Consider the following 13,079-nt stretch of genomic DNA (forward strand, 5'->3'; position numbering starts at 1 on the left):
CCCAAGGCTGTCTGGATACTCACGAGTAAAGAGATGGGTCAACTAAAAGTCCAACAGGAATGCTCATCCAAACGACCAGTGCTCGATCAAGGTCCATCAGTTTGACCTGATACCACATCAGCCCACGCGGTTTCAAGCTGAGCGTAGTTCCGCACACAACACACTGATGATACCACTTCTACTAGTGATAGAAAGCTTGCAACCAAATTGCTCAGGCAAACGAACAAAGCAAAGGTTATATTCAGATGTTATTCTATTCAAATCAAGCAATAAATATTCAATTTCCAGAAAGCATCCTGTGAAGTTATTAGTATCTTTGTAACAAAAAACTGCATCCAACCCCATAAACCCGCAACACTATTGTGGTTTAGAACATCTAACACGACGACGCTCATCCATTCAAGCGTTATGTTGTTACTACTCGGTAAAGACACAAGTACATTCATACTAGAAGTGGTTGTTTCCGCAAACGATCGCCTCAAATTAGTAGGTAAACAAATACATCCGATTAAGTTTAATCCGGTTTCTCTGACTGAAAAGGCTCACCAAGTTTGAGCGTACAATTCCTAACGATAGGCACTCCTGTCCTCTCCAGCTGGCACCAAATTCGAAAATTATTCGGATTGTGCACGCGTGTCTTCTACGCTAAAATTTAGTAGTTGTGAATAACTGAAGTCATAGTTAAGACAAGTTCATAATGGGTTGTGTTCTACTTCGTACAAACTCAAGTTTTTTCCGCCTAATTCATATACATCCTTTTTACCAACCTGGCTTTAGAAGACCATCACGTCTGAAACTGACTAATGTGCCAATGTTGCATATAAGAAACAATGACGGAGGACAGCGACCTTCAGGCAAGCCTATATAAGTTCACGACGTCGTGAAATCTAATTTCGCCAACAAATGTCAGCGAAACTTAATAGACGTTATAGCATACAATAAACTAAGTGAAAATAGTCAAACGGTGTTAAGTGCATACAAGAAAATTCAAAAACTGGAATCACAAAGGTTCCATGGATTAACGGATGCATATGAGACGCATGATCAGCCCAACAAAAGCGGCTACAGGAGATTGCCTAATGATCCCTTTTTAAAGAGATGGAGTAGAAAGGCCAAAGACAGGAGGGGACAGGGTCGAAACTTCTCACTACTCTCTTTTGGCTCTCTGAGGGTGTGTCCGGTGCTAAACCCGTCTGTTTACTAACACATCTGCCCAACACAGGACGCTAGCTCATTTCTAGCGGCTGATGATCCAAAACGCAGCCAACACCCTGGTGCAATTGGTTGTTAAACGACGTTTCACTCTACAGATCCTGGAGTGATTTCCGGCAGCTGAAAAAAGCCATTTTAACAAATAATCCAGCGATCTCGTGTAGGATTTTCTCATTTCCTACCTTCATACTTCGTTCCAAATGCATAGTCATAATCATAGGCGCTAACATGATAGACGTCCAATTATATCAAACAGTATCAAAGTAGAAGGGATGATGATACACAAACGATTGTGCCGGTTATGACGCAGTAGATGGCGAGAATGCCGTAGTTAAACTGGACGTCAACATAGCGGAATACATTCATTCGCATACTAATCCGGTCTTGACGGGAGACCCACCCGGAACAAAGCTAAACCTATCATGTTCTTCTTAAGCAACTGAATGTGCAGCACAAGGCTGTCTCATTTTCAGCTGGCACAATATTAGAGATATCGCGAAATAAGAAGAACGTAAGTTTGACGGAAACTCGGGAATTGCACCTACCTGATGAGCCCCAAGAAGGGCGAGACCTGTCGTGGGCTGTCGAAGATTTTCCATCAACGTTATGTGTAGTGCATTACGTCCATATAATGCACCACGATATCCCGATGATTGTGCCAACCGAAAACGAGGTGGCGTTGTGAGATACATTCAGTTGCTCATGAACCTTATAAACAAAAGATTTAGCTTTGTTCCAGGTGGATTTCCCGTCAAATCCCAATTGGTATGCAAATGAGTTTTCGTTAAGTTCGTGCGATTCGGGCTCATGTAGAACATAAAGTTGACGGAAACTCGGGAAGTGCGCCTACCTGATGAGCCCCACCAACAAAATTTAACTTGTTTACGGTAATTAAAAACCATCAAGTAGAGTAAATCTTATTTAGTCCTGTTTAACTAATTAACCAATCATGTTAAATTAGCAGTTTGGATCGGTGAGAAAGCGAGGTAAGAATGTCACCTGATTGCTTCGCCATATAGCCATTTTTTCGTTGGTCAATTTACGTTGCATTCACACAAATGACAACTTACGGTGACCTTCAACCATTAAAGAACTTCCGTATAACAGAAGTTACAGGAAAAGCGCGTGTAACTCGAAGAGTTTCATCTCACTGGTCCATAATTTTTACACTCGTATGGCAGATTGATATCTCATGTTTTATACAACGACTAAGCCTATGGGAACGCTTAGTTGGCAATAACACATTGGCTACTAGCTAACAGGTTGAGCGGTTTCGCTAAAATTTCGGAGATCAACCCAAAACAATGTTTTCGTCTTCTGCGCCGCCCATGGACTCAGGAGTTGAGTTGGTCGTAATTCGCATCAGTCAGTGATGACCTAATGAGCTTACCCGAAAAACATATCTCATCATGGAATGTATCATTCATTAGAGTCAATAAGCCACAACACATCGGTGGTGGAAGGGGGGTTAAAAAACAGATTATCTATCGGCAGCGTGCCTAATGTGTGACTGAGTGACTGATCTGAAAATACGCGGGTCGATCCGAGAAACATCGAGAATATTATCAAACCCATTAGAAAAAGCATCAGAAGTAGCTCATCAATATGTATTCCATCCATTCGCGGTTTATACCGACCTGACCATCAAGTGTAAGTGATATGTACTCACCTTTATGGAACGCTCTTACTCCTCAGAGAGGCACGAGCGCTCTGGTGGTTGAAAAGCGATCTAAGGTTTTCGATAACCTTTGGCGCGGTGTTACACAATAAAGCAAACTAAGATGTTTCGGTGTCACGCAGCACTTCCTCTCAGTAGTGTAGCGATCGCCCAAGCGCATACACGTCCACTGTCACCCTCGCACCTTGTTTTTGTTCCACGTGTCACAACTTGTATCACGATACAACACCATGGTCAACAATGGGTCCTGTGAACTCTTTTAGGGCGCATGTTTCCATATTGTTGTTTTTTCACGGTCCACTCAACATATATAAGGATAGAACACAACGGACACAGTCTACACCACACAAGATTCAGTCCTCACAACACACGTAGTCCACAGACTCAATACAACGGCCGACGCTCGGCCGACGACGCTCGTCACTTCACACAGCACCTTGACTTGAGTCACTTAAACCTACGCACGACCCATTGTGCGGGAAAAGTCACACCAAACTTACGCATAACTCACTGTGCTGGAAAAGTCTGGGCTCAATATAGTGTGACTAAAATTTGGGAAAATTCGCAAGCCGAAGAAACACGCGTTTTGTCCATCGAACTCTTTAAAATTTATGGTTCCAGGGAGTTTGTGCGACCAAGTGGCATATGTACCAACACGCAGACAACATTAAAACCACATCACGATGTAGCTGCTGGAGGCATTTTTCACCAAAAAGTAGCATGGAATATAATTCGAATGCCACCCTTAAATGTGCTGACAATCTCCCATCGTATATAAATTTGTTTGATGCTGGTGCACTTATTCAGGGAAGAATCGACTTCAACTGCGGTCCGAACTCAGTCGCGTAAGTGTTTGATGCTAGAATACCGCCGTCATCTGGATAAGCCAGTTTAGCCCTGTGATTCGGTCATCTGCTGGTTGCTCATGTGCTGACAAATGTGAGCCCAGTCCAATTTCACCATCGAATCCTTCCGAATCAACTTATCTTCTGATTCTTCTACCTCCGTTCCTCGTCATGTGTAGACAGTACACTGGATTTGCCACCACTACTCAATCCTAAACTTATGATTTATGGGCTCCACTGGACAAACAACAAATAGAACCTGTTGGATGATTTCCTACTAATCTTTGTTAATTACAGGAGAATGGGAATTGGAACTCTTAATGAAGTTCCTTTGATCGACATACCACCATTCCAGAGCAAACTGAGGAAGTACTGATGATAAGTGGAACCTGATTCGTGGTTTTTACTTTCATATAGGCTAGCCAGAAGACACATGGGACAGATGCTCACTTTTCAAAGGGCATTGTTTCAAATATCGATGTAACGAACCCTGTTAATTGCGTAAGAAACCAAAATTCTGCATGTATTGATGGTGAAGATTTTCCCCTGAAATCTTGTACATCGGGGATGAAATTGTGTATCCAAGGCTTGGGGGAATTCAAAATCGGTCGGAGGAGTTAAGTACCTACGTATTGTGGCGATACTGTGGTGGAGGCTAATAGTGAGGCGCAAAATTTCGGTTGTTTTAGTTTCTGTACGAAATAGTCGAAAGAGGATGTAAGGCAACATGAAGAATTGCTCTCAGAAACAAACATCATACTAGGTCCTCTAGAGTAATCAGTGATGAATTTATATGAAGTAGTGCACCTTTACTTTCCTGAGTATTAATTCAGCCGTAAGTGATACCATGTTCACCTCTCATGGTTACTTGCACCAGATTTCAAGTATTTTCTAAGTTTTCAGCATGGCGCTCTTGGCGGGAAGCAATCTGGTTTCGTGGTCAAAATTGAGGGTCACATCTGGGTTCGTCATACCCAGTAACTATGGTACTGCAAGTTGAGAACATATTTCATGTCCTCTTTTCTACTCGTTCGGGCATCCTCTAACTTTGACTACTGTCTCATTAACCGTTTCCTCTGGTAGTCTGATGTTAAGTAATTTTTCCGTCCTATATTGTACCGTTGCACTCGACTGGCAGTCTCCATCTCTGGATGGGAACCACAGCCGTACACAGCCCAGCCTTCTAAACTGACATGGTTAGCACTTAGTAATCACTCGCCGATTATCAACGTTCCCAGCATCCGAATAGATGTACACCGAAATCAGTTGTCCCTGTTAACGTTGATTCTTTATCGCATTTCAGTCAATGGTTTGGCCCTGAAATACCTAAATAACTACCCGATTCCTGTGGATACTACATAGCCTCGAGCACTATGACTCATTTTAACTTTGGTGATACACACTTAGGGTCGCATCAGGTGGATTATAATCATCCGGAAAACCCGTTTATGCACCGTGTGTTGGGTCGAATAATTTGCAGATCCCACTGAATATTTCTTAGTTCCACACGCTGTCCGTCTATGTCTATTGCACTGATGCTCACAGATTTGGAAAATTCTTTAGTTACCACCTTCAGTGAGGACATACCGATTTTGAACCAAGTCCTACCCCAGGTTATTCCACTTCTCCTTGCGAAGACATTTCATTGCCATGGGTTCCTTGAGTCAGGAGCATCAGGACTTACGCCTGATGCATCACCGCCGCTGACGATGACCAAAGTCCGTTCACTAATCCCATTTGGATTGACTTTACCTTACGAAGAGGCCAAAGCCGAATGGTTGTCCAATACCTGGATTCCATGGATTTCTGAAAACTTGTTAGCTGGTTCCATCGCTGCAGTTATATCCGGCCACGTCAAAACCACTACAAGACCTACTGGCACAACCGTTTGCTGATACAATGAAACAAATAATTAGATTTGTACCAGAATGCCTTGAACTTAGGAACGAAGACATGGACGAATGATTTGAACGAAACAATCAGATTGGGGCATATTTTGGAAAACGAATGAAATGCCTTGGAAATTGTTATCTCCGTGTTTTATGGATTTTGCTGATACAACAAATAATTAGATTTGCACCAGAATGCCTTGAACTTAGGAACGAAGACATGGACGAATGATTTGAACGAAACAATCAGATTGGGGCATATTTTGGAAAACGAATGAAATGCCTTGGAAATTGTTATCTCCGTGTTTTATGGATGAGAATTAGTCTTATCAACAAGTCTTCGCTGGCCTTATTTTACCCCTCCATGGACAGTGTCATGGTGATTGCCAAATGTACGGAATACAGTGAGTAGTTCGTAAGGTAAACTTCGCTAGTTCTAACACAGAAACATTGCAATGTGTCAGTGCGATACTTTGATATGTCTATTAATCGCGGACTTGGCTGAAATGTTAAGTATACTGGTTGGCTGAGGCGAATATAGGTATTCGTGATGTCCTACACGGTTAAACTACAAGAAGCAAACTGGACATATTCATCAAACAATATCATCCGGGTACTGGAACCGCTTCGAAGGATATTGAAAGAGAATAATATTCTTGATCTTTATTAAGGAATATGCGTTGTCGGCGTATACATGAAACCCATCTACACAGGGATACTTCCCAAGACAGTTACAGTTACGAAAAGAAAACGAACCTTTCGCAACACAGATAAAGCAGACAATGCAGACAGAGTTCGCATTCCAAGCAGGACAGTGAGAGTACCGCTAACCTAACTCAAAAGAAGTTCTGTTCCACTAGCAGTTTGCACTACCTGGTCTACCAGCTGCTTTGTTCTCAGTCTTTTATTCACACACTTGGGAGCCTGTTGCTTCACATTGCACACGTGGACCGCAATAAATTTCGCTCAAATTTACGGTCATACACCTCGATAACCGGATCCCCTCGATACGACCAACGCGCAGTAATTCCTAGTGGGATCCTAACGACCTTATTCTTCGACACATACGGCCATGAAATGCCTGCGTCCACCAATCTGAAACTATTCAAATGCGACCTCGCACCACAATGACAAATTTTGTTATCTACGGAGGGAAATGTTGGTAGCTCAGGTAGGGCAGATGGTCGTTAGCTTGCTCGCCGAGCTGGGTTGCAATCGAATTGCCCAGCTCAGCGAAAAAGCCGATTAAAGCCTTCCCAAAGCGAGTGTCAGATGCTCACTTTTTCGGTGTCCAGGGATTTCACCACCCAGTGTATTCGCGTGTCCCACACAAAAAAGCCCTGAAAAGACAAATTCCATACTGTACGGAAAATCCCGCCACATACGGAATGAATCAATGACATTTTTTATCCTAATTGTATAAGTTTTGGTTCGAGATCTTGTTTAATTCACAGCAGGGAGTAATGCCATTGTTACCACACTAAATAACATGCACCAGTAAGCTGCGTTTTTCTGATGCATTTCCTGAATTCGCTGATGATGGCAGTGAATGCACCACAGTGACAGGTGTTTGGAAACTGCCATGACACCGTTTATTTGCGGCTTGTCACAGCCCATTGCGGCATGGTCGGGAAACTACTGATTCCAAGGGTAAATCAGTTTCCATATTTTGTAGGCTAATAGGCTGCTCGTCATCCTTATGTCGACTCAACCAACATTAAACAAACACCACAACGATAGATCTAATCAAAAAGATCCGACCGGCTGGACAGCGCCTTTTCATGTATGAGATGGATTTGAGTTTACCCTGATTCAGCCTACAGATAGCAGGCAGAATCATACGAAATATGTCCAAAAAACCATGTCAACTGCCACTTTCCAAGGTAAACATCGTGGTCCGTTGTTAGCTATGTGAATCTGTATTGGTACGGTGAGTTCAGCCGACAGACTGACTCCATAGTCAATACTAGACATCAAAACCATCATCGTAGACAAACGATTAAAGGTGGTCATGTCAGTCTTCACGTTTCCTGATTTCTTGTGGAAAGTATCTTTGTGGATGAATAGGACGAAATGAACCTAGTCCCCTCTGGGTGGATGGTAATTTGCCTATCAATTTAAAGGTAAGGCTCACTGCGGTGTGGTGAAATGATCCCTTTTAAGGTGGGGAAATTAGGAGCCGACTACTCAAACTTTGATAGCAAAGATAACGAGCTGCAAAGTAACCATATCAGAAAAGAACCGCACAATCACATCAGAAATGCAAATTCCAAGAACATTTTAGTTTTAGGTGATCCATAACTGGACCAAATGAACCTGCAAGGCAAAGGACTGCACAGCTATTTCATCTTCATTAATGGGGGTCACTAGCAGGGTATTTCACGAACGATGGAGATCGAACCGATCCGTGACCTTCAACTAATCACTTTTAAGCTTACGGTGAATGCACAGAAACGGATCACAGATATGTGGCCCACTAATGAGCGGCTAGACAGAATTGCTCATATCTGTATACTTGAGAAAGCATTTGTTTGCACAACCCGATTCACCTTCCTTTAACATTTATACCGGAAAAAATTTAGAAGCTATCCCGCCGAACAAGAGAGTAAAAGTGCTTGTGAGAATGTATCAGAAGCTGAAGGTAAAGCTGAAGTGTAAAAACGGGATTACATGGGATTTTTAGAGCAACCCAAATCATGACAAGTTTTCAATCCATACATAGAGCAGCTTGATTTAGTATGCTAAAAAATTTGGACATAAAGTTCGAGGAGGATTTGGAACTTATGTCTTGACAGACAAAAAGTGTAACAGATACAATGAAGTACGCGTCACGAATGATGAACAAATGAGGAAAAGGGCGATGCGTGAAGTGAGGCATTAAGGGATATATACAACTGAGGGGGTCGGCCACTATACAAATAATACCGACCGAGGGGTATATCAACAGGACAATTCAACGTCGCCGACGTAACTGTGGACGTAGTGGCTGTCGTAACTGACGGCGTTCTTCCGCTAGATCGCAGTGCTTCATTACGTGGGCTGTTGCCGCATCCAGCTCGTCCTGAAAAAAAGAATCGGGTATCAGTTGAGTTGACTCCGCCAGCGGTGGCAATCTCCGGGTGGCTGCCGCAGACCGGGTTTGACGAGGACGTGTGGCAGTGGTCCCGGCCGAAGATTTCGGAGCACTGCGAGTGCGTCGAGTGGAATACGGCTGCTTTTGCAATGGTTTGACGGGTTCAGAGGTAAAACTTATGGCATCATCATCTTCGACATCATCACAGGTGGACTCAGAAACACGGAAACTCGGAGCGCGATTTTCCTTCACTTCATGCTCAGATTCACTGTCAGAATGAAGCTGTGGAAGTGGTACCGGGGATGGTAACCTCGGAGGAAGGTCAGACTTGAAGTTTCCTTGATCCTTAGACTTATTCGCTTTTCGTCTTAATCGTAGATTTCGCTGAGGCTTGGGTTGTGGGGACGTCGACCTCGTTAAGTCGCTTCTCACGACAGTTCCAGTGTCACCAGTGTTTTGGTTTACTGTATCACGCGTAGCATTAAGTAGGGGTTTCTTGAATACAACAGGCTGCTTACAGAGATGATCAGATGAAGGGATTGGCGATCCTAAGTCTAGTGTCTCTGCAGTTGGTTGTTCAGTCTGCAGGCCAACAGATGCATTCGAAAACTGCACCTGAAACGAAGATTTGTCATTAGTGATTAAATGTGTAGATATCATTAGAGCAAAGTGGTTAATTCCCATAGTTTTATGTACATCCCATACCAACTGTGCAATATTAGTACTAGGAGTATAAATCACACTGTAATCTACAAAACAACGGTATTGTTAATAGCAGAACTTTTATAAAGGCGGACACCGAAACAATACGCCACAATGGGGGTTGACCTTGTGGGCAGATTAACGTAGATGTGTATCCAGGGATGGGAGCCTAGTAAGATTATTAGCAAATCTGAAACATGGGGATATTGCCTTCGGTGAGCAGGGAAAACGAGGTTCATCTAGAAATACCCAGCTGTTGCATCCACCTATTGGTTTTTTAATAACAAAGTTTTGGTTAACCCTGGTTGTAATTTTCTACTTTCAACAGACTAAAAATCAACTATGATCATCAGCTGTGATTCACAGAGTGCGAAAGTGTGTCCTTAACATACCCGCAACTATTTCCTGTTCATTCGTCATTCGAAGGAAATGTGCCGCAAAGCATCGCTTCGGAAAAGCAATACTAAAAGGACAAGGACGGTATACTGGTGGCAGCCAGAAATAATAAAGGCCGTAATGTCTACCTGCGCGTGATGCGATTTCTCTCATTGTTAGTGCTCAGAAACAGCCTTGCCAATCGGCATGACGAATGTACCATCACTGATGAGGAAAAATCACAATATGTCGAAATCCTGGTGCCCGAGCGTTTTTACTGCCAGAAGGTTGTTTAGTAACAACGGATCGTTGATATTCTTGAGGGTTCTTTATAAATCTGAGCAGCTGGGTGCATGCATGCAACCCGGATTGGGAGCGCGCCTCAGAAGCGATCACTTCTGATTGTTTTTGAATGACATAATGGTGGTAGATTCTCTTCAGGATTTTGTTAGAAGTTACGAACAAAGCCACTGAACACTGATGAAATTCAGACAGTAATCAATAGTATGCTTTTGGAAACGCTCGAACATACTTGTAGTGATGCATCGGTCAGTTTTGGGCGCGTGGGAGTTATGGTCTGAACGGCGATATCAAGGGCATTTTCTAAAATGGTAGTCTGAATACCAGCCTCTTGATCTGGGGTAATCGGTTGAAGCAAAGTGAAGTGAATTCGCTGTTCTTCTAGCAGCTTTTCGTAATGCACCCTCAGCTCGTGGGTGATACGTTCCCTGAAGGCTTCCAGTTCATCCTGGTGACTGTTTTTCGCATCCAAAATCTCGTGATGCAAACGACCAAGTTCATCCGCTTGTGACAACTAGGAGACCAGAAGAGAAGAGGGAAGAATAAGAGAGCAACGGATGGACATAATTAATGTTCATTTGGCAACCGCTGTTCCGAATAAGTACGTCATAGCACGCGGCTTCACTGCTCCAACTATGCTCAGAACAAGATTTTCACAAAAGCAACACGAACAGGAGGAAGAGATTAGCCCAAAGTGCCGTCAAGTATTACGCGACACAATCGTAATGTCTGTCGTGAAATCAACAAATTTATCGTTTGGATTGCCGGGTAACCAACTGCCAGTGATAGGTCCACTGTATAGAATGTGACTTGATTTTTTACGAGAACTGGGAAAAGCAATTTTAGAATTACTCAAGTAGAGAGGAATAAGATGTAGGCAACAATGACACCGATCTTTCATTATTTCCAGTTTTGAGGATGATCCAAAGCATGCCGCTTATTTCCCTTTCGTATCTGGAACTTACAGGAAACATCCATCCTGGAAATACTGAAAATCAAAAAATGTGTCAGTCCAGTTTTTAAACATGAAAATATGACAGGAGAAGCTCTGCGGCATTCGAACTGGAAATACAACTGGATGATAATTTCTCTTTTCACACCGGACTCACTATCCTAACTAAAGCAGGTGAAATGGGCCGAGTGCTGCTCTCCAAAAGTAGCCAGGATATGATTAGTTCGCAGCTGATCGCTCTTGACCACACCACGGGAGCGTTTCCTGCCTATCAAAAATGTAAAAGTTTTGCATCCCGACAATGTTGTAGGATACTGTCAAACAGGGCACTTAGTAGGAGAGAGGACGCAGGTGACTAGTGCACCAAAACCTCGTAGTCATCTGCTTGACTTGATTAGAAATGTCAGCAGGCTTGCTTAACTCAATATTATCTCACTAAACACTTGCAATCAAGTCATTAAGTGGCCGTGAGTGTGCATCGTATTTGTGTTACAAAGTAACACCTTGATAACCTCTTAATCCAGCTTCGGTGCGAATCTAACCTCCCGCTAAGTAATACCTTGAGATAAAAAAAACATTGTATATGCACCTATATGCTGCCTGTACCCGCAATAAGTTTGGTAGGATCTCACAAGAGACCATCACTTGTCTCTCCAGTAACCAACAATTTCAACCAAATTTGCACAGAAAATGTGTGCGCTGCTAGAGAAACCGAAAAGGCAATATGAAAAACGTACCAGACGTTGCGTGAGCTCATCTTTCTCACTCTTCATCTGCTGATAGGCCACTTCGGTGCGCGTCAGAGCATCGTGCTTTTTGGCAAACTGCTCCTCAAGCTCGTAAACTTGTCTCTGTAGCTGTTCCATAGTCTCCATTTGTTGTAATCGTGATTCATGCTCGAGGAAAGATTGCAGTCCCTGACTCAACTATCAGGCGGGAAAACACGGAATAGCTATGAATAGTGAGATAAAACACTCTATAGACAACAACAGTGAGTCATACTGTGTGAATTAAACAGATAGCAGGTAGTAGGGCATCAAACTTCACCATCGCTTCCACAACCATCTTAAGACCGGAAAGGAAGACAGACTCTATTTCAAGGATGTAACACACCTCCCATAAGGTTGTTGAATACTGTTCGAAACATCGTAAACGAGAAGTTCAGACTTCAGGTGAGTTTTCCGTGAAAACCACATTGGTGTGCAAATGAGTGCATTTGTAGAGTTTCTATTCAACTTACTCGTTGACGTTAGCCGAGAGATAGGTGGAAAACGTCAGCTCAGTATCAGTAACACCGAACTATAGCGACCAGCTAAACTTTCATGCAGCAAAGACGTCCAGCTTGTCGCCATAAAAGCAGAGATCAAATTACTAAACGAGGCCAGCTAATGAAACTCGCAAAATACTGCTTGCAATAAGGCGGATAATAACATCATCGACAGCACGACATCAGTGTTCAACACTGATGCTTCGCTGCCACAAGGCGGATAATAACGACGTGGAAGTATCATAATCCTGCATCCGGCGAGGGTTTCGTGCAGCAAATAAGAGATTAGAGCACAGTGGCAAAAATGAAGCGGATAAAAAGCTAACTGGATAGTAACACCCAAACATTATGGCTTACAATTCCACATATTCGATCAAAATTTTGTGTAGGTCGATATCGAAGGCAACAGATTTTTACAGAATCGGCAGATAGAGAATTGTTAATAAATACAAACCGTGCAGCCATTCAACAATGCTTAGATCATAAGAAAGAGACACTACTTCGAATGCCTCCGAGACTTCGATTAAGCGATCCCTTCCTTGGCTCTTTCTGGACGATACCAGCGCTATTCGCAATAGCAGCACTACATGAACCATGAAATCGGAACAGTTGGAACAAAACGCATTGCCTTGTTTGGTTTGCCAAAAATGTCACAGCAAGTCCCTCCAGAAGATACTCCTCCGAGTAGTTCAGTCCTTTCGATAGTGCAAGAGAGCGTTATCGAAAAGTCAGAATTTAGTGTTCAACCCTGTGAAAAACAGACGCCCCCCCCCCCCAAGGGGGGGG

At 43.1% G+C, this 13,079-nt stretch overlaps 1 protein-coding gene across 1 annotated transcript in view; it reads right to left on the reverse strand.

The window, feature by feature from the left end:
• Positions 1-8,163: 8,163 nt before the first annotated feature.
• T265_11145 (hypothetical protein) overlaps positions 8,164-13,079 on the reverse strand; it is a gene marked incomplete at both ends in the record, with an annotated part of 34,611 nt that continues 29,695 nt past the window's right edge. Inside the window, 3 exons of the mRNA XM_009177727.1 lie at positions 8,164-9,312; positions 10,307-10,588; positions 11,764-11,952. Coding sequence (XP_009175991.1) covers positions 8,578-9,312; positions 10,307-10,588; positions 11,764-11,952 — 1,206 coding nt within the window. The remainder of the gene's footprint in view (positions 9,313-10,306; positions 10,589-11,763; positions 11,953-13,079) is intronic.

This window comes from Opisthorchis viverrini (genome assembly GCF_000715545.1).
Source record: "Opisthorchis viverrini unplaced genomic scaffold opera_v5_453, whole genome shotgun sequence".
NCBI lineage: Eukaryota > Metazoa > Platyhelminthes > Trematoda > Opisthorchiida > Opisthorchiidae > Opisthorchis > Opisthorchis viverrini.